We start from the raw sequence: 22,583 nt of genomic DNA, 5'->3' as shown, positions 1-22,583 counted from the left end.
CTTTAAATGCGTTTTGGTTTCAAGGATTTAATGGTTTAAAAAGAAATAAACAAAAACAAATAATTTGCCATTAATACTCGCTGTAACAGGCTGTAAGGCAGATTGTAGTGACAGATTGTCTTTTATAGGCCTTTAAAATTAAACCATCGGTAAACATTAAAGTGGTTATTGGCGCCCTGCTGCTAGGCCTATTCATACCATCTAACCATCCAAACAAACAAACAAATAATAACTTAAAATGGCAACAACTTTTGCACTTGATAGAATAATTAATGTGAGTGCATAGATACATTTTGTACACGCTTACATTTCCATCAGGCTAAGCAACAGCAACCGCGCAGATTCTCACTTTTAAGCTACTACTACTACTACTACTACTTATTATTATTAGCCTATATTTCCCCCCAAATAATAGCATACTTGTATTATTATTAGTTTTATTAGTTTATTTTATTATACAAGCTACATTTCTTTCTTTATCAGGCAGGATTTTTGTTTGTTTAATCAGAACGAAAATGTTATGACTTTCGCAGTGGGGTTTGGGTATAAAGGCTATTTTTTCTCCTTTTTTTTACGTTACCGCCTTTTTCGTTCAATTTTTGTTTACTTTTTGATCACGTAGAATAACGAAATTCAGATTTTCCCATTATAGTAAAGCATTTAAAGACATTTAGGCTAATGTCTTTGTGAAGCCGTAACTTAAGTGTCTGGTTAAATGGTCTATATTATAGCCTAATATAGCCTACATTTTAAATGCCTTATAAACTTGGAGCTCCTATCTCAGATACATAACATTATAATATTATAATGATAACATTATAATATTTTCAACTAAACAGACGTTCTCTTGAACACTGAACAGCCTAATCCTTGTGTTGTAGCTAATTTTCATTGATATCACATGGGCCGCAAGTGTAAGATTAACGTCAATAAATGTTAAATTCGCTGCTTCAGTGAAGCTCTGGCACTGAGAACCAAACCATGCGGCCTAATATTTTCATATGGTGAAGTTTGTTGGCTCATGTTTTTCTGACCTAGAAATGATAAAAATATTTAAAACAAATAAATAAAATATAGGCAACATATAGGCCACTATACATTTTTTAGCCTAGTAGGCCTAGGCTAATTGTTAAGGCTACTAATAATGGTGCTAGTTCATCTCAACGTCTGCGAGTGCATGTAGTTTTATTAATATTATTAATAAATTTGATTATGTATTAGCTATCAGATTTATCATTCAGCCTAATTTAAGGCTTGTGAAGGTTAGCAACAAAACGTCTAGAAATATTTAGCATGTTAGAGTTACTAGACATATATTTATAGCCTACCATAAACACTGTCCATCAATGAACACCGCATTTTACTTCAAGAGGAACGGAGGGTCCTGTTAGATTTATGGAGGTCACAACAGCGTCATATATTGAACTCGTTCCAATTAAATGCGTTATGAAAGAGAAACGCAATCTCAATTCTCGCGGTGTTACATCTGAGGTTGCCGAGCAACCACAGATCATCAACAAACCCTGCGAGGACGCGCACATGATAGCGAAAGACTGCAAACAGATGTAGAAATTCTGTCGTAAACAAACAATCATGTCATACAAAGGATTCGTGAGCCATAGCAAAGTATCAAAACAGGACCAGGAGTTTTACGACTTGAAGAACAAAGCCGCAGAGTATTACAGGTCCAACGGGGTCCCGCAGAAGATCGAGAGCGTGCTGAACGAGATGTTTTGGCAGAAGCCGAATGATCTCTATGGTTATCTGGTGGGACAACTCAGCATACTTATGCTTTTGAAATATGACAAATGCACACATTTCATTTTAAAATTATGATTATACCCGTTTTAGAATTACGAATGACATTTTTGACATAGCGTCTTCTCCGTTTTACATGCTATTCTACCAGAACGAAGTCAGTATTGATGTAGGTCAGATCCCCATAATTATGAAACGAAATCAATAACTGCCTACTCACTGCTCTTTTCAGGCAAACTATTTTTCCAGGCTCTCTTGTACTCCTGTGATTAGTAAAATCACCGGAAGGGAGGTTTTTGACGGAAGAGGATTGACAGCAGTTCAGACCGAAGTGCACTGCATCATCAGAAATGAGGAAAAGGTAACTTAGATTCTGAAATTATTATTCCTGCATTTCAGAGCAGCTACCCATTTGTCACATGGGGTTTAGGTGTGTTACATTATGCAGGCCTAAAATAATGAAATTAACACCAGTCAACCGTTGCTTTATGTAGACGACAAGGTGGATATCAGATCTAAGTGTCTCTGTTTTGATGGTTGTGAGGAACTAGAAACTGGTTGCCCGCCCTGTAACCTTTCACCTTGTGCCATTTGCACCACGCTGTACAGTTCACAGGAGAAATTTGTAGTGACACAGTGATAAATTTAGGTCACAGCATGTCCACATACTCATGCACACAGAGAACAATTAGTAGAAGAGCGTGTGCGTTTATACAGTGATGCACTTGCCTCAGCAACCAATGCATGTGTGACCATCAGATCACTCTCTGTCTCTCATTCTCTGTCTGTTTTGCTTTCTCTCTATCGCTCTGTTTGTGTTTGTGAAGTAAGCATTATGTCTTCTGGCATGGTGGCCATATTGCAGTTCAGAGTGCTGCTGTTTGGGTTTGTCACATTCAGGGCTTGTGATGGTAATACAGCGGGACAGAAAACAGCCTGACTGTAGGCACGAGCTGGAGGGAGGAGAGGAGAGGTGAAAGGAGGAGGGGAGGGGAACAGTACATAAAAAGGGAAAGAAAAGTTGGGAGAAATATAGATAGGAAGAGGATTGCAAACACTGCCCAGGTTCAAATCAGTGTTTTGGCAGTACTGGAACGTGATTTAAGAACTTTCTGACCTCTGACCTTTTCATTAGCATTACCCATTCCCAAACACACTCGTCTTCAGCGTCATCTGAAGCTCTCCTTTGCAGAGATCGGGAGAAATCACTCATCTACAACACTGTTTAGTATGGTTGTAGAGATAAAGGACAGGAGAAATGAATCACATCAATCTAACTATATTTGGCACTTTACTTATTGTGTATCCACACATGTTGACATTGAAATCCAAAGAAATCCATCTTGACATCAAGTAGCAAACACCAGCACACATCAGATCAATAGTTCATGTGCAGATTATTATATACAGATCTTGGTCTTTTCAGTCTTGAAATGGCTTGTATTCCTGATCATGAACCTCTTGATTCATTTTTTTTTAAAAGAAGAAATAGCAGTATATTTGTTAAACGGCTAAAGATGTGTGTGCAAATAAGTACAAATGAACTTTTTTTAAATAATGTTTATATTATTATTGTTTTGATTATTTCTCTGGAAATGATTATTGAGCTGTAAAAGAGCATTTTTGGAGGGAGCAGGGCAATTGTGTCTCCTAATGTAGCAATTTTCCTCATTACATTCACCTGGTTACTGTGACATCACCACAGCTGTTCTTACAATAGAATTTTCTTATTATTACGAGTTGTTGCTACAGATGTTCACTTGATTTGGATTTGTAGCAAAATAACCCTATCTATCTATCTATCTATCTATCTATCTATCTATCTATCTATCTATCTATCTATCTATCTATCTATCTATCTATCTATCTATCAAAACTACTAAACTAAAACTTAAACTTTCAAACTGAAAATCTTCAAACTTCAAGCTTTTAAAACTAATTCAAACTTTCCGGCTAGGTTTTATTAACCTTTTTATCTACTTATTGTTTTGATTATTTCTCTGGAAATGATTTTTGAGCTATATAAGATCACTTTTTCTAACCATATAAAAACAGTCTACAACTCCACATGTTTCCAGTGGTTTTATTCTTAAGTAAAACTAGAACTATTAAAAAAAAAAAAAAAAAAAAAAAAAATATATATATATATATATATATATATATATATATATATATATATATATATATATATATATATATATATATATATATATATATATATATATATATATATTGTTAACTAAAATTAAGCAATATTAAATATTAAAATAAAATGTTAATAGGAACTTCATGTCACAATTCGATACATATCACGATACTGAACTCATGATAAGATATTATTACTCCAAGATATATGGTAAAAGGATAACAGAAAATGAACTGTTGATTAAAATGCTAAATTTGGTATTACATTGGGAGTGGATTTAAAAGATGTTCAATTAATAGGCTTGGACTTGGTGCTGGTATATACATTAGAGGTGTAACAATATATCGTGTCACAATATATTGCAATAAAAAAATGCAACAATATCGTATCTTGAATAGTGTTTTGTGCATAGTTCACCCAAAATGAAAATTACTGTGTGAGAAAAAATCTACTACATTAAACTACTATATATAATGTTTAAATATAGTGTATAATATAGCAATGGAGGAATATTTGTGGGTCCTGATAATGCCAAATGTCTTATGTTACCAGTAAAAAGTGTTCTACATTATTTTAAGTATAACTAGTCAGTGACATATGTGCAAACATATTCATCTAAAATAAATCTGTGTTTCAGCGTTAGAATTATGAATATTTTTATTCTGGTGTCACCATTGTCTCCTGTGCATTGGGTTACCAGCACCAGGTCAAACCCTATTCATTTCCACTCCCAGTGTATTGAAACATGACATGATCGTATCATTACACCCCTAATATATATATATATATATATATATATATATATATAGTATTCATAATATTAATAAATTCTGTAAAAAGATTTTACTAATACAGTGGAATTTATTACAGAGGCACATTTTGAATTTCAGTGACCTTTTCTGTAAATCATAGATGGTGTGCAGTGCAGTGATGGGGGGCTCTTGTGACAGTTTGGCTGATGGTATGGCAGAGCCTGGGGAGGCAGTTTCTAATAGCGACAAGCAATGTTTGTCCAACACAACAGCTCTGAAGTGGATCAGAGAGCATCTCAGTCCAATGCTGCAAGGCTTCAACCCCACTGACCAAAACTATGTAGACAAAATACTCAGGTGATCACACATACAATACAGAAAATATACAAGCAAAGAAGATCCACCCACATTTTGACATGAAGGTTGCTATAATAACCAAGTTTTAATATGCACATGCAGACTGAGGTGGTGTATTTGTTCTGCAGAGATTTTAGGATGGCACGTTACCTGGAGCACAAGGACAGTCTTGACAGAGAGAAGGAGAAGGAGTTGAGTAATGAAACAGTGTCTGAAGCTCCGCCCCAGGCCACTCCCACACTGACCCCTGCCAAAGACAAGAAAAATGGTGATAAATGTGAAGGAGCTTTATTTTTTTGTGATTACTACAGGGTTTCTAGTTGTGTTGCAAATTTGAGGTCTCACAATAAATATCTCAGTATAGTAGAGAGATCAGAGCCAGCTTAAGTGAGGGAACCACAGGAGGACATCAACCTATGTTAGTGCAGCAAGTCATGCCTGTGGGATTCAAAGACGGAAGATTCCAGCCAATCTCACTGATCTGAGACCTTTTGTAAAAGCAGTCCGAAAGTATAACATGTCATAAATATGCCTGATACGATGACATCAGTAACTGAAACCTTTGATTCTGCATCTCTTCTTTAAGATTCAGATGATGTATAGGGCACTTTAAACCTCACATCCTTTAATCTGACCTCTCAATCACCCGCACTTTCTCTTGCTGTCACTATGTCTTTGTTCCCAGGTAAAAAAGGAAACAGCACGGAGAAGCTCCTCCCTCCTGCAGAACCCCCAGAGCCGAGGCTGCCAGGGGCCACGGCAGTTGGTGTTGTTTCTTTGGTGGTGGCTAAAACCGCTGCCAGACTTTTAGGAGCACCCCTATACCGACATATCACATCATTAAGAGTCCTGCAGGTACACTACCGTTCAAAAATGTAGGGTTGGTAAGACTTTATGATCACTTTTATGCATAAGAAGGCTGCAATTATTTAATCAAAAATAAGGTAAAATTATTGTTATTATCAGTGTTGTGCTGCTTAATATTTTTGTGGAAATGTTGATAATTTTTGGTGAATGAAAACATTTACTTAAATTAGTTTTTTTTGTAACATTATAAATAATATTACATATAATGTTTTAATACATCCTTGCAAAATTTAAAATCACCTAGAAACTATAATAAGAAAAAATGTAGCTGCAAGCAGCAATTAACAGGTTTCAAGCGTTTTAAGGCATTTAAGCACATGCAGAACTTTAAGGAAGCCTGTAACCACCTAGATAATAGATGGAAAAAATCATTTACAGCCAAAAAAGGCAATTTACTAAGGAAATGTTTTAAAGCTTTTTAACAGTTATCGAGGTTGAGCCAAAAACCTAGGACTAGTTTTTGAAATAATCTCCAATATTTAATGAACGATTAGATTGACAGCGGTGGCCCTAGAGACAAAGTTGCTCAGAATGAGGAGTTCTACCATTTGGTATGAATGTCGTGGGTGAAAAATAGTGTGATATGCAATTTTTTACATGTGTGAAAAACACAAAGGCGCCCCCCCAGTAGCCAATTTCTTTCGAATTTCTCACAGGCCTCTAGGGCCTTGAGTCAAACAGGCCCAGCAAGTTTCATTCCGATCGGCCTTTGTTAACCTCGTCTGATAGCTGCTCAAAATTCATTGGCCGATGGCAGCCGCATTTTTGAGATACACAAATGTCCTCAAAGGCAGTCTTGACACCTTGGACAAAGACACGCATGCCAATTTTCAAGTCAATCAGACTTAGGGTTGCGTAGTTATAGACATTTTTTACTTTTTTTCCATGTTATAGTGCCAGCAACTGGCCAGTTGCCACATCCTTTTTCACGTGGCCACAGACTGAGCTCATACATAGGTGTATCAGGTTTGGTGAAATTATCTCATTCCATTCACGAGGGATAGCCGTTTTGAACCCACTTTGAACATTGAACATTTGAACATTTTGGCATCCTGTCAAATGTTGAGGTTTTTTGATCATTATTGACAATCATACTCCAAAGAATCTTTCTGCATGGGTTTGGTTTCAATCGGGCCAAAAACCTTTGATTAGTTCGCAAAAGTAGGTTTTTCAAAAAATCCAAAATACACAAAAAATTCTAATCAAATTAGTCAGATCCATTTTGTCCATCTTGAGCCAAGGATTCCAATCATATAAGACGATTTCGTACTTTTGACCGCTACACCGTCAGGCCAATGGCGAGCCTTGGTGACATTTTAGATGAGGTGAGTACCAGCCCTCAAAGATTCAAGTCTCTACAACTTACAGTTTGGTCCACCTGATGACTTTTAGGCGAGAATGCTGATCGTTGGAAATGTTAACAATTACAATAGGGTTTCAATTCTACATGCTTGAACCCATAAATACTGCTTTAGTCAGAATGAAGTCAGACGTTTAAAGTGCGTGTAAATTAAAACACACTTGATACATGTTAATCGTCAAGTGGACATCTGTGTACTTGAGAAGAACTGCATTGTGGGAGAAGGCTTGTGATCTGATGGAATTATTATACAGAAATACTGATCACTATACTAATGTAAATCTCCTTTTTATCCTTTTCCCTCACTTCTTGTGAACTGCTTTAGGCTCAGAATGAGATGCACTTGCCTGTGCCAATGATTACAATACTGAGCTGTGGAAAGAACTCTATGGGTAAACTCAATCTTCTGGAGGAGGTCATCCTTATGCCCAGCTCATCGCAAAGAGTCAGAGAAGTATGCATAAGCTCAAAGATCCTACCTTTTTGCACTTAAACACAAACAAACGCTCTGACGGCAATCCATGTTTTCACTGTTATGTCATAATCCATGATTGACAGCAATCCATGTGTTCACTGTTATATGGTAAGGGGCACTATTATGCATCTTCAAAAAATGTTTTCCTGATAATTTACTCACCCCCATGTCATCCAAGATGTTCATGTCTTTCTTTCTTCAGTCAAAAAGAAATTAAGGTTTTTGGTGAAGATTTTTTGATGAGGATTTTTCTCCTTATAGTGGACTTCAATGGCCTCCTTCCATAAGTAGAATAGGGAAGGCGTAGGACATACAGCATAAGCTTTTTGAAGAATACGAAAGTGTGGTTTTGGCGGAAGCACGTGCAAGGCGATCATTTGTGTGTATAAAGCATGTACAGTTGTATTTTTTTCTAAAATGACATGGTTTCGCTAGATAAGACCCTTATTCTTCGTCTGGTATCGTTTAAAAACTTCTGAAGCTGCACTGAAACTGTAATTTTGACCTTCAACCATTTGGGCTCTATTGAAGTCCACTATGAGGAGAATAATCCTGGAATGTTTTCATCAAAAACCTTAATTTCTTTTCGACTGAAGAAAGAAGGACATGAACATCTAATCCTTTAAGAGAACTTTCCATTCAGCAAATATTATGGGAATGTTACTTTTGAATGTTCTCTGAGTATACTGAAACAAGTAGTAACGTTTAAAAAAAAGACATCCAACTAAAAAAGCCTCCATGAACAGTGCATTATTAATGTATTTGTGCTAACATTATTAAAGATCAGATAGCTTTGAACAAACAAAAACCAGAATATTTGTTCCTAACTGAGAGAACCTTGCCAGAATGTTAGCCAACGTTCTGAGAACGCTCCCTGTTAGCTGGGCTTTTAGTAAACTAGGCTGTGTATGGCTCAGAAGTGTTAATATTGTGCTGACTGCTCTCGCTTCCAATGTCCCTACTGTTTATCTATGTGTATGTGTGTGTTGACCTTACAGGTCATCGGCATGGGCCTTGAGCTGCAGTGTGAAATGAGGAGAGTTTTGAATGGATCGGCATATAAAGCAGGGGTAAGGATGCTCTCATATGGTTTGACTCATTGACAAAGGAACATAATGCTGTATGCTCAGGCTCACACAAAAGCATAAAGCAGCACACATGCTTTGATGGGATAATTATCTGCACATCACCATCTGAATGAAATAAACAGTCCAAAATCACGTGCAGGGCTTATGAATGCCGATTGAGCCACTTAACAGCATGTCACACAATAAATATATATTTATGTTTAGATGGGAGGCTATTACTGGTGTACTGTGAACTGTGGGAACCTCATAGCACTAATGCTATAGCCTCAGTAAAGACCTTCATAACATTATGACATCCTGAAAAAAGTATCAAGATTTTCTCAAATATTAAGCAGCACAATTGTTTTCAACATTGATAATTATAAGAAATGTTTCTTGAGCATCAAATCAGCATATAAGAATGATTTGTGAAGGATCATGTGACACTGAAGACTGGAGCAATGTTGCTAAAAATTCAGCTTTGCCATCACAGGAATAAATTGCATTTTAAAACATAAAAATATTAAAGAACAATTATTTTAAATTGTATTAATCTTACCATTTACCATATTCTTTAATGAAATAAACGCAGCTTTGGTATGCATGAGACTTTTCAAAAACATTAAAATCTTACAATCTCACCAGCCACAAACTTTTGAACAGTAGTGCATGTAAACAAATAATTCTGTGAATAACTTAAATAACATTAAGAACTTTTTTGTATACAGTCTGAAACCATTTTAGTTTGCCATAATGTTGCCAATATTTCATTATGAGATATTTAATTTCTTTTCAACATCAAATGATATCACTCACCTGTTCTCTTACTGTCTCAGCCTATAGGTGTATCAGATGAGGGAGCGTTACAGGTGGGGTTTGAACATCCCGAACAGGCTCTTGATCTGGTCACAGAGGCGTGTGCTAACCTGGCATTGCCTCTGGGTTCAGACCTGCGCTTGGCTATAAACTGTGCAGCACAGGGCCTCGTGGACTATGTGAGTGATGGAAAAACAGAAAAGGGAAATTATAAGGCTCATATTCACTTATGCAAGTACTTTCAAAACGAAAGTCTTAATAACACACAGTAACCATTTTAAATGTCTCTTGCTGACTTTTAGTCCCGTGGGAAGTATGAGGTCATGTCAGGCTGTCACAAATCGCCAGATGAGTTGGTAGACATGTATGAAGGGCTGATTAATAAATATCCAGCTATCAAATCCCTCATTGATCCTTTCAGGAAAGAGGTAAGTTTAAAAAAAAAGTATTTAACCCCTTAATTATCTGTGTATAGCAATAAAAGTGACTTTACCAAGTGCTCATTCAGCTCATCTGGGAGACTGACAGTGTATCTCTGAGTTTAGGATGTAGATCAGTGGGAGAGACTGGCCTCAGTGATTGGGCAGTCTTGCTGCCTGATTGCAGATGCTGCATCCAATCTCTGTCCTCGCTGGAGTGATGCGAAACCCCTCCCACCTGGGGTCACTGGGGTCATTAATAGGCACTACAATGATATGACCATCTCTGACCTTATACAAAGCATAGCAGAGCAGAAAGGTAGGCTCCAAACATACGCAAACAGTACACTAAGTGCCAACTATGTGTTCTAGCATAAGTCGTTTTGACAATAATTTGTATTAGTATAATGTCCAAGTCTAAATATATTGACTGTAATAAGTACACAAGTCTCCCCTGTGTGTATTGAGATGCAGAGACGATACTGGCTGCAGGCTGTGGCGATACATCAATTGTTGACCTGGTGGGTTGGTCATATTTCTTGTTAGGGAATTCATTTCTCAGTGACATGCATATAGTTTTCTGATCATGTCTTTTAATAAAATAATAATATTGAAATCAGAATCATTTAGTTCCTTAACATGTGCCTATGAATATACCAGTCAAACAACTAATGAAGTTCTTGAAATTGCAGTTTTATCATAAATTTGAAACGAAATGTTAAACACAAACCAATGTTTTTACAAAATATTATCATAGCATATTTGCACAAAAAGTGCATGAAAACTAAAAAGAATGTTGCTGATATTTCTTCAATTGATTTGTTTTACATTTTTTCAAAGACTTAAAACTTTTCCAGTTTAATTAGATTTTGAGTTCTAAGGTTTTTATTTTTGTACCTCACCATATGTATGTGTTCAAAGGCTGTAGGGTCAGGCGTGTCCTTTCTCAAACTGGGCGGGATGAGAGGAGGGGAGCGAATGGACAAATACAATCGTCTGATAGCGATTGAAGAGGAACTGGAGCAGGAGGGGATCCTGGGTGCGTTTCTCTCTTTCACACATTCTCACACTCACATAATGGCAACCACCATTAGTTGCATCTATATTCAAAAAACAAGTGTGTTTCAATGTATAGTACCTTTGTGTCTTGTCAGGTGCTGGAGAAATAAAACAGCCTCTGTCCGATCTTTCCGAAACATTCAACTCCGGAAGCGGCTGTGACTCTGTGACCATCTCTACTAAATGACGTCTTGATAGGACTTCATCTCCTGTCTGCCTAACATTATCACAGTAGGGTTTGTCTGACCTGACTGCATGACATCAAAATTCATTTTAATTATAATTCATGTCAAAATATCTTTTTTTAGTGCAAGCTTGTAAACTAACTCACCTCATCTAGCAAATGCATATTCCTGTATCATATGCTTTAGCGCTTATAGATTTATAGGTTTATACATTTTTGAAAAAAAAAAAAAAAAAAAAACCCAAACATGTTTATTTTAAATAAAGCCCACCCAAAATTCTTGATATATTTTAATGTTACAGTAAACATTTCCAGACTTATACCAATATAATTATTGTGATTGAGATCTAATTTTGCCCACAAAATTAATTTAAGTGTGTGTGTGTGTATCCGTCCATATTTTTCTTCCTGAGGTCTTTTCCATTCCATGAGCTCCAGATTTACCTGCAAGATAAAATAAATTACAATTATTATTACACAATTACCCTTAAATTAATTTTATACAATTATATAGTGGGACCTATTTATAAAAAAAATAAAACTATTTATATTTTATAATATATATATATATATATATATTATATATATATATATATATATATATATAATAAATTATAAAATATAATATTTTTAAATTCTAAAAATATAGTTTCCCTGTGAAATTATTACATTTCAGATTTAAATACATACTTTATGCATTTAATTACATAATTACAATATACTAATATTCTAAAATGCTACTGGGATTTCAGAAAACTCAGACAATGAACTCCTTCCCCCATTTGTTCTTCAATTATGAAGAGACATAAAACAACCCATCACTTCCTTCTCCACACCCTCTTCTCACCATATACAGACAACAGATACTGACACACACAGTGACTGAATGGGGCCAATTATCCAGCCTGTTCAAAAGGGCAGCAGTGTTCGCTTCATACAAGTGTTTGTGTGTGTTTATGTGTTTGTGTGAAAGAGTGTGAATGGACTGTTTTGTGTTAACAAGTGAGAGAAAACACAAACCCACAGCTGTGCTGCGAAACTACAGACCACTCTCCAAGAACATGTTCAGAATCTTGTTTACCTCTTAATTGATTTATATAAATCCTGAATTTAGTAACATTGCACCTTTTAAGGAGAGAAACGCAGCTTTGAAAAAGTGCATCAAAGTTACAAGATGAGGAGAAGACAGCATTTTGACAGCAAGTGTACAATGGGTGACATCTGAGGGAAAAAAAATAGCTATTTGCACACGGCAGGAGCGGAGGGGGTTGCGGTGGCGTCCGTAGAGAGACAAGATTTGAGACCAGCATTACAAGTTACTCTGGCTCCCCACCAGGCAATCATTCTGTTTGGAAAATAAACAAAATGACTAACAAAACAGGCTAAATTAAGTGCTTTACACATACATACGTACACACACAAGCTGGGCTCCAAATTGAGGTTGTTTTGTGTTGTTTGAATATGGTGCAAGACAAGTGTTACAGAACATGATAAAAAGCAAACACAAGACAGACAGTAACGGCAGCAGCCCAGCATGCCGTTTCATGATTATAAGCTTGAGATTGACTGAGTGTTTATAGTACATCGATTAAGAGAAACCTGTAGACCAGAAGAAGATAGAGAGACTACAATTGAGCAAGATATTTACTAATTTACAACTTACATCTTCAACAAATTGCAAACCGGAAACGTCAACAACAAAACCAAATACACTACTAGCAAGACTTGATTGTCTTTTGCGTACTGCTGGGAAATGTAGTTGAAATTGATGAAAGACTTTCTCACTATAAAAGGATCCAGATGCTTTCCAGAGCCTTTTTCATACCAGTTTCTGATCTCATCAGGTTTTGTGTGTGTGTGTCATTAAAATACATATATATATATACACACACACACATATACATACATTATATATATATAAATTATATATATATTATATATACATACACACACATATATATATATATATATATATATATATATATATATATATATATATATATATATATATATATATATATATATATATATATATATATATATATACACACACACACAGTAGTGGCAGATAAAGTAGTATTTGTTTTTTACAACCCGACAAGTTTGATTAAATAATTAAAATATGAACACTAGATTTTATAATTGTTAGCCATTTTAAATATGAAGGAAAACAAAACAATAAAACTTGGTTACAATTATTACCAAATTACATGTTTACTTCAAATGTGACTGACTGCATATTAAAACAGTGACAAAATTTCAGTTTAAAATTTCCAAAAATCATTTAAAAACACTAGAATTTGTAATTTCAGTCAATCATAAGATGTCACTTAAATCTGATTAAACATTAACGTGTATTGTTAGATATGAAGGCAACACACCAACAAATACTCATTAAATAAAGGTGTACAATGGAGTTATGAGAAAAAATGCATACAAAATATATCTTAGCCTTTACAAAAGACTTTTAAACCTAAACTCTTGAAATATATTATATAACAATAACGGTATATATTGTTTTTCATGAACAACAGTAGTTTAACCAACATTTAACATTGTTCTTTACCAGATTCACAGTATGTGGCATTTCAAACAACCTCATGGCTTTCCTTAGACTTGAAACTGGAAAAATTTCACAAAGCTCTTCAATTCACAATGAAATAAAACACTTCTCAAACACAGCCCTGAAATTGTGTACAGTGTGTGTTATTCTCTGTTGCAGACCAGGGTCAGGAGAGGAACAGAGTGAAAAGGGGAGAAAGAGAGAGCGAGCAGGGAATAAAGTTTCATCTTGTGTCCGGGAAGATTTAACCCCATGAAGAGCTCTAAGCCACACTGGAAATTGTGCCTAAGTGTGTGAAAGCAGTGGAAAGGCGTCACTGAGCCTTAACACAGACACACACATCTCTTGTTTCACTGCACAACAACATCACAGCAGCTGCAGCTCACCGGAGGAAATGAAATCCTGTTGTGTAACGAGGCATGACAAACGTCACACCATTGTATAAATCTGATCTAGTGTGCGTTTAGGACAGAATAAAATGCTTCTCTGTGGAGTGGATGGGGAAAGATACAACATTTCAAGGATCAAATTCACAGCAGACAATGTGAAACATAGAAGTTGTTTATCTAAAGTGCCAGTGAATGGATCAAGCAAACATTTAATCACTGACCTCAAGTCAACAGGAGATGCTTTAAACCCATCCTGAATGATTTTCCAGCCTTGTAGACTATCAAAAAGACCTTTAGATCCCATCAAGGTCTGAAAGACCTTATTCACTTTAAATGTATTTGTTTTGATTAGTTTTACACACACTATACCATCAGTAAGATTTGTTTTTAAAGAAATTAATAGTTATTAAGAGTAAGTCTGCATTAAATTGATTAAAAGATTTTAATTTCAAAATAATGCTGTTCTTTTCAACTTTCTATTTATCAAAGAATCCTGAAAAAAAAGTATGTGTCCACAAAAATTTTAAGCAGTTTTCAACATTGATCAGCATTCTAGAATAACTTCTGAAGGATCACAATATTACTGTTTTTACTGTATTTCTGCTCAAAAAATGAAGCCTTGGTGAGCTTTAAAGACTCCTTTCAAAAAATTTTGAATTACAGTGTATATAATTTTATAGACATCTAAAGTTTTGAAGGACATTAAAACAGCATTATCGGATACTTTTTCTAGTAGCTTTCATGTTATACTATTTTTTTTAATGAGTGTTTTTATATTGCACTTCAGCCCTACTTGATGGAATGTGCAACCACTTATAAATCATGATTTGACTGCATGAACATTTTGAACTTCACACTAAAAAAAAATATGAACCTTTAAAAATTTGCTCCTTCCATGTTTCTTTGTAAAGAAAAGAAGAGTCTTATGTTGTCTTTGCTGGAGGCAGGCATGTGTTTAGCTCCAGAAAAGGGGTTCATTTCTAACTAAACCAAAGTATTTGTTCTGTATAACAACACCTTACGAAAGTCTTACCTCCTTAATGAAGAATTTAATGTCACAAAGATCAGCCACCTCTCACAATGTCTCTTCAGGGTTGCCATAAATGAAACCACCTCAGGCCCGTGGCTATAGGCGCTTTCAGAAAGCTTCAGACACTTAAGCCACCCATTTAAACTGCTTTATATATTCCATTCAATAGTGCTTTATTGTCATGTTGGCATGTGAACAATTTGAAAAAGAATAACACATTTCATTACAGCTCAGTCAATAGATGTATAAATAGCATCAATTTATTGTCTGTTATTTTAAAAATTTGTCTCCAGAATAATAGTTGTGTGATTGATGACCCAAAATTGTTTCTCTTCTCTATTGTTGGCGAAAACACCAATTTCTGTGAGAGAAAGACCAATACTGAATGAAAAAAATATCCAGGTTCATGAAACAGTAAAAAGACTTTTAAAGGGGGATAAGTTCACACTAGTGGCTTGTAATTACAGAGCGGGACATTACAAGGTTAATACTAGTCTAGCCAAAGCCATTTGAAAACACACTAGGTTGGCACATGTTCAAGGCTAGTCACCAACGCCCCTCGAGAAATGCTTCTCACATAAACAAAGCATGTGTCAATGACTTTGTTCAGAGAGGATGGTCCAGCCAATGTATAAGACTGTGGGACCGAGGGGATTTCGTTTCACTACTATTAAAACCTTTCAAACATTCAAAGTTCATCAAAGCAAAGAAAATAGTCAAACATTATACCACTAAAAGATTTGTACATGTTCTCAAGCTAATACTTCAACTAATGTTTCTTCTTCCAAACAGAAGGTATTGCCCAGGGGTTGCTCTTTCACAGCTTAGGAGGATAGATTTATCAGTTTTAAGTATCAACTTTGTGTCTTCTGAAGTTAGCCAGAAAAAAACTAAAACAGACTCAAATTGTTGACATGCAGGAATAGTATAAAGCTAAAAAATGATTGTGGATGAGACAGTTTAGATAATTGGAAATGTGAAGAATATTTGAGTTATCCTGAAATCCCAGACTTTGTCTCAAACTGTGCTCAAATTTGAGATTACTATAATAATATCTGAGATCTCTTGCGATTTTTATGTAATTGAAGCAACCTCTTGTACAAACGGAATGTATACTACTGTTCAAAAGTTTGGGGTCGGTAAGATTTTTAAAATGTTTTTGTAAGAAGTCTCTTATGCTCACCAAGGCTGCATTTATTTGATCAAAAATACAGTAATAATCTAAAATATTACAATTTAAAATAATTGTTTTCTGTTTAATATATTTAAAATTTAATTTATTTCTGTGATTTCAAAACTGAATTTTTAGTAGCCGTTATTCAGTCTTCAGTGTCACATGATCCTTCAGAAATCATTCTAATATGCTGTTTTGGTGTTAAAAACATTTGTTATTATCAACATTAAAAACAGTTGTGCTGCTTAATATTTTTGGGGAAACTTTGATACTTTGAGTAGAAAGTTTAAAAGAATGTTTATGTGAAAGAGACTTTTTTTTTTTTACAATGTAAAAATCTTTACTGTCACTTTTGATTAATTAACGATTCATGATTAAGTATCCATTTCTTTCAAAAAACAAAACAAAAAAGCTTTTTTAATGACAATGTATATTAAAATGCTGAATCATACAGTATATAAAATATTTTCTGTTATGCATTTGGGAGATATGGAAATTGAATATAGAAACTATTTTTGAAACAAGCAAAAAAGAAAAATTAACTGAACAATTGGGATTAAATGGTTTGACCCAAAACTAAAAAAACACACATTTTCTTGCCGCTGTCAAGTCACATTACAGCATAATGTCTGCAAGTATTACATGTTAAAAACAGTATGTAACTCAAGGCATTTAAACTTTGTAGTCACACGTGTTTGGTTAGTTTAGATGAATTGTGCTGGTGCAGGAAGACATTTTGTGTGTGTTTTATTGTATAGCTCTGCATAAAAGAGCAGATACTCACAACCTATGAGCTCCTATGAGGGCTTGAGTAGGTCAGTGCATACTGTGGTTGGTGTGTGTTGCGGTGTGTCCCGTTCCCTTGTGTGCTGGCCTGGTTCTGACTGGCTTTGCTCAATCTGCGTCAGATCCAGAACACTAATGGGATTTGCTGGAGGGGAAGGGTTGAAAAGTTAAACGGATGATCTGACTCAAGAGACAGAGAAAATGTGGTGAAATGTGTGTGTGTGTTTTTGACTGACTGTTATTCTTTGCAGCCTTCAATGCTTCCCTCCGTCTGTGCAGGGCTTTCTCTAGCTCCGACTTCGGTGATGGTGATGGAGGGCGTGTCCCAAGCGAGGAGGAGGGAGGAGGGCGCTTGACGGAGGTCTAAACAGAAAGATTCCATTACAATGCTAACAGCTAGTTTTCAATTCTATTGCAATATTTTTGTTACATTATTTATTTATTTTTTTATTAAAAACATATTTACATTCATATAAAAATTATACATTTTTAGGTGATGATAATAATGATTTATATATTAAATAAAAATAAATAAAGCAATCCTGACCAGGATTCCCTGAAGTTCCTGTATAGCAGAATTTGACGGTGTCTGTTCTTTCTGCAGGAAAAGCCATCAGAAAAATAATTAGCAGCATGTCATGAAATCAAAGACTATGTAAATGGGTAATAATAATAATAATAAACTCTTATATGGCCTACTCACAAGGCTGCATTATTTGAGCAAAAACACAGTAAAAACAGTAATATTGTGAAATATTACAATTTATTCCTGTGATGGCAAAGCTGATTTTCATCAGCAGTCTTCAGTGTCACATGATCCTTCAGAAATCATTAATATGCTGAATTGTTGCTTAAGAAACTTTTATAGTTATCAATGTTGAAAAAAGTCGTGCTTCTTAATATTTTTGTGGAAACCATGATTCAGTTTTTTTTCTTTGATGAACTTGTAACTCTTGTAATTCTTTGTAACAAGTCTTTACTGTCACTTTTGGTCAATTTAATGCATCCTTGCTAAATAAATAAAATGAAATGAATTGACCTCAAACAATTAATTGGGAGTAATTTGATCAATTGATCCCCAATCATAAGTAATTTAATTTAATTACAATTTTTAACTGTACAGAACAGAAAGTCAAGTATAGTTAAAGTAGAGAATTTGTATGGCAAGTTATATTCAGGCTGTGAGTGTTTTGTTTGAGTTTTTATGGAACGTACCGGTCCAGGTCTGGCTCTGTTGGTTGTCTGGGTAACACGTCGGAGTTGAACTCCGTTTTTGATTCGCTGCATCATCTCATCCACAGCTTGCTGTTTGATGTCCTTCTCTGTCAGATTAAAACACAGATCAACACGCATTCATTGCGTGAATGTTACTTCAGTTATAGAATATGCAGATGCACTTATGATAAACAGCATTTATGTAGATGAACACGCGTCTGCTGCTTTTCATCAGCAGTCAATTTAGATACAGAATAATATCAGACATACTGACACAACTAAACAGAATTGCGAGGGTTTCTTTTTGAGCTGGCAGGCACAAATACTAAAAAACAAATCAAAAGAAAGGTGATCTATGATGTTTGTCTTTGTTTAGTGGCCTTGAAAAACACTTTTAATCATTCTGTCATTAAATGGAACAAAAAAATCTGATTATTATCTGCTTACCAGTATGATGTTTTTCTGACATGATAAAAATCTCTAAAAAACATCCTCTTTTCCGAAGACATGAAATTGGCAGTGCGTTTCAGAGCTCAGTATAGTCCAATAAAAACCTTCTATTCATATGAGATCATAAAAATGTTGTTTGACATTAACAAGAACACCAGAAAGAAAACCGCAATTACGAGAAAGTATCTAAGCTTTGGCCTGCACTTATACTTATTATAGGATGTGAAAGAATTTTAGTCAGTTCGTTCAAAAGATTGGATTCCTCGTAAATATTCAAACCCAGTGAAAAAGTAAATCCAGTGCTAGTGATAAAGGAAAGGCGAAAGTTCACCAGTCAAACTCTATAAACCTGAACTTTGTGCCAATAATTGAAGAACTGTTGTATGCATAAAGTGTTTGTCCTTCAGCAAAAAGCTGCAAGTCTTTTTTTTTTTTCCCTTCTCTTCCATCTTTTTTTAGTATAAGGCTGAAAGAAATGGCTCAGGACAAACTTGAACTTGACCCAAGTCTTTTACTTTTACCCACTGCTGTGATGAGGAACAGAACTTTACTAGTATGCATTAATTACATTCCATCTGATTGAATTTACTGCAGCATTTTAATTGACACTTAACACTGATCATAAAGGTCTGAGATCTTTCACGCGGCTCGATGATGACGAACACAACTGCAGCCGTGCTAAAGAAACAATGAAAGAACCCTGAACCATCAGACATTGCTGATTACGGTGCTTTTAAATTATCAATCTATGTAAACTTTGTATTTATTAATTATTAGACGCATCCTTCAAACAGCAGAACTTTTAACCCGAGTAGATTTATAGAATTGAAATGGAAATGTGCCAGATCTTTGCTCTTTACCTGGGGTTTTCTCAGAAGAGTCTTTCTCCACTAAAGCAATTTCAGTGCTCACATTTTTTTTCTTACGAAGTATAGACAGTAATGAGCTGAAGGAGACAGAGATAATAGAAAGAATTAGAAAAATAGCTACCTGCTATTAAACAAAACAAAAAAAAAAGATAAGAAAAAAAAAAACACAAAAGGACAATCCCTTAAATATGTCTTGCCCAAACTTCCTGTTTCAACAAGAAAAAATGTCATTAAAACTTCCCAATGAGCAAACAGCCCAATGAGTGCAACCAGTTTCCATCAGATCTTTTAAAGGGTTAGTTCACCCAAAAATGAAAATATTGTAATTTACTACTCATGAGTCACTCTTATGTTGTTCTACACCCGTAACACCTTCATTCATCTTCGGAACACAAATTAAGTGTCATTCTCGTAACTTTATAATATTAAAATTGAACCACTGTACTCCCATGAACTGATTTAAATATGTTTTTAGTACATCAATGGATCTTGAGAAAGGAAGTGCCATTGCTGGCTATGCAGGCCTCACCATCGGATTTCAACAAAAATATCTTAATTTGTGTTCTGAAGATTAACGAAGGTTTTACAGGTGTGGAACAACATGAGGGTGAGTAATTAATGACATTATTTTCATTTTTGGATGAACTAACCCTTTAAATGGTATCTTTTTCATCAGATTTTCAGATTATATTATTGGACTTTTGCCAAATGCTAACTCTCATGTATACACTAATTTTGATAGCTTTCGCCAACACAAATAGACACTCACCTGAGTGGGTTGCTTGAGGGGGCTGGGGGTGGAGGTGGAGGGGGTGGGGGTGGGGGTGGTGGAGGGGGTGGTGGAGCAGCTGGTGATGGGTTGGAGATCTGCTGGAGCTTCTTTTTAAGTTCCTCCACTGCAAAACACACAGGGTTCTCAGAGATACAAACACCTGGATGGTTTTGAGTGCTGTCTGAATTTAAGCAGGTGTAGCATACACTACTGTTCAAAAGTTGTTGTTGTTTTTTTTTTTAAAGAAATTAAATTAATACTTATATTCAACAAGGATTCATTAAATTGATTAAAAAGTAACAGTCAAGATATTTATAATGTTACACATTTCTATATCTAAAAAAATTCTATTTCAATTAAATGTTGTTCGTTTGAACTTTACTATTAATCAAAAAATGTATCATGGTTTCCACAAAAATTTTAAACTGTTTTCAACATTGATAATAATAAGAAATGTTTCTTGAGCACTAAATTTAGCATATTAGAATTATTTCTGAAGGATCATGTGACACTAAAGTCTGGAGTTACCTCCCGTCACAGGAATAAGTTAAATATTTTAAGAACTTTTTTTTTTTAATACTATTGCACAATATTACTGTTTTTACTGTATTTTTGATCAAATAAATGCAGCTTTAGTGAGCATAAGAGACTTTTTTCAAATAAAACTTTTGAACAGTGTTGTATCTGCAACTGATTTAAATAAAATAATGTATTTGAGGCATCTGTCCTACAACACGCAGCTCAACAACAGACGACACGTGATGAAGTGGTTTACGTGGCTTTTAAAATATGTGAACCTGTCAGGGTTGTAAATCATTTTGAATTGAGAATACTGTTTAAATTCCAGCTCAATTCAAGAATTTGAAATGATGTATCAAACAATATCCAGAATTTAATTTAAACTTGAGGAAGAGGAATGAAATTGGAAAGAAATTCCAATTCAAATTCCTGAGGCCAATGCAATTCCAATTGCAGATCAAGAATTCAGAACAGCTTTTAGTTCTTAGACTCTGAATTATTCACAACACCGGTACCTGTGAATCTGAGGTCTTTGGCTTCAGTTTCAGCTTTAGTGTGTTTGTGCTGCCACTCTTTATTTTCTTCCTCCAGTAATTCTGTCTGTCTCTGTAATGCTGTCAGCTGCTTCTTTAATTCACTGCTGTGTATCTGTTCTTCAAGAGCTTTTACCTAGATTCCACCAAAATACACAGCACAACAATCAAACACACAAAAAAACATTGGTTATTAAATTGGAACGTGACCTTTGAATAGTAAAGAATAGTTCACTTACAAAATGAAAACCCTGACATCATATAAAGATTATGTCATCAAATTAAATGGTGACCAGGCTCTCTCTGGGTCACATCCACTTTTACAGTATAGAAAACAGCAGCAAGATTTGGGACACGAGTGTGATGAAATTATAACTTTTTTGGGTACACCATCCCTTTAAGGCAGTACAACATAGAGACTGGTCATGATCTTGACATAGTAAATATGTCATATATTCTGGCTAAAATTTATAGTGGTGACAGACACCCACAAAGTGAGTCAAGCTGACTCCAGCCATTTCCCCCAATCCTTTAATCATACATTAATGATTGTTTAAATGCAGAACACTGCTCATTTTTTCTCCTTTTACACAAGCAAGTAATAAACTGCATGTGTGAGTTTTTGAGTGACACTGGGAAGGGCTGGTGTGGTTGATTTGATTGGTTTGTCTGTTATTATTTTAATGACATTCAGTCTGTACCCTCTCAGGACACTGTGACCTAAAGGATACTGTGGGGATTAGTGTGTGTGTGTGTGTGTGTGTGTGTGTGTGTGTGTGTGTGTGTGTGTGTGTGTGTGTGTGTGTGTGTTACCTGCTGTTGATGCTCCGATCTTTGTGTCTCTAGAGTGTGTGTCAGTGAGTTGATCTCTGCCAGAGCTTTCTGCAGAGCTTCTGCTGGAGACACAGTCTGGATCAACATCTGGCTTTGTCTTTTCAGCTTCTTCTGTTCTATTAGCATCTTCATACACCCACAGAGAGACAAAGAGAGAGAGAGCGCACATATGAAACACATTCACACACC

General features: G+C 35.2%; 2 protein-coding genes across 6 annotated transcripts in view; one reads left to right on the top strand and one right to left on the bottom strand.

Annotated features, from left to right (window-relative positions):
• The first annotated feature begins 1,566 nt into the window (after positions 1-1,566).
• eno4 (enolase 4) lies at positions 1,567-15,209 on the top strand. Its single transcript, XM_067367140.1, has 14 exons — positions 1,567-1,767; positions 1,991-2,119; positions 4,817-5,013; positions 5,142-5,281; positions 5,699-5,868; positions 7,566-7,694; positions 8,714-8,785; positions 9,619-9,777; positions 9,901-10,026; positions 10,144-10,336; positions 10,486-10,538; positions 10,939-11,056; positions 11,172-11,307; positions 13,983-15,209. Exons 1-13 carry the CDS (start codon positions 1,594-1,596, stop codon positions 11,261-11,263), a joined length of 1,752 nt encoding a protein of 583 aa, XP_067223241.1. The 5' UTR covers positions 1,567-1,593; the 3' UTR covers positions 11,264-11,307; positions 13,983-15,209.
• Positions 11,555-22,583, bottom strand: part of shtn1 (shootin 1) — a 30,736-nt gene continuing 19,707 nt past the window's right edge. Inside the window, exons 9-17 of one of the 5 annotated variants that reach the window (XM_067367142.1) lie at positions 22,374-22,520; positions 21,543-21,696; positions 20,506-20,632; positions 19,728-19,813; positions 18,418-18,524; positions 17,750-17,800; positions 17,439-17,565; positions 17,201-17,347; positions 11,555-11,704 (exon numbers count right to left, since the gene is read on the bottom strand). In XM_067367142.1, the coding sequence (XP_067223243.1) occupies positions 17,214-17,347; positions 17,439-17,565; positions 17,750-17,800; positions 18,418-18,524; positions 19,728-19,813; positions 20,506-20,632; positions 21,543-21,696; positions 22,374-22,520 (933 nt within the window). In that variant the 3' untranslated portion in view covers positions 11,555-11,704; positions 17,201-17,213. Of the gene's footprint in view, positions 11,705-15,383; positions 15,604-16,842; positions 17,348-17,438; positions 17,566-17,749; positions 17,801-18,417; positions 18,525-19,727; positions 19,814-20,505; positions 20,633-21,542; positions 21,697-22,373; positions 22,521-22,583 lie in introns of those variants that run through there. The other 4 variants (XM_067367143.1, XM_067367141.1, XM_067367144.1 and 1 more) reach the window with 4 other exon arrangements.

The sequence above is a fragment of the Chanodichthys erythropterus genome, chromosome 18 (assembly GCF_024489055.1).
Source record: "Chanodichthys erythropterus isolate Z2021 chromosome 18, ASM2448905v1, whole genome shotgun sequence".
Lineage (NCBI taxonomy): Eukaryota > Metazoa > Chordata > Actinopteri > Cypriniformes > Xenocyprididae > Chanodichthys > Chanodichthys erythropterus.
The sequence above is the reverse complement of the archived record's forward strand: the minus strand, read 5'-3'. Positions and strand labels throughout refer to the sequence as shown.

Coding starts and splice junctions, on each gene's coding strand:
- eno4 (XM_067367140.1), top strand. CDS start 1,594: ATGTCATACAAAGGATTCGTGAGCCATAGCAAAGTATCAAAACAGGAC. Junction 2,120..4,816: donor TCATCAGAAATGAGGAAAAG/GTAACTTAGATT, acceptor TGTAAATCATAG/ATGGTGTGCAGTGCAGTGAT. Junction 5,282..5,698: donor TGCCAAAGACAAGAAAAATG/GTGATAAATGTG, acceptor CTTTGTTCCCAG/GTAAAAAAGGAAACAGCACG.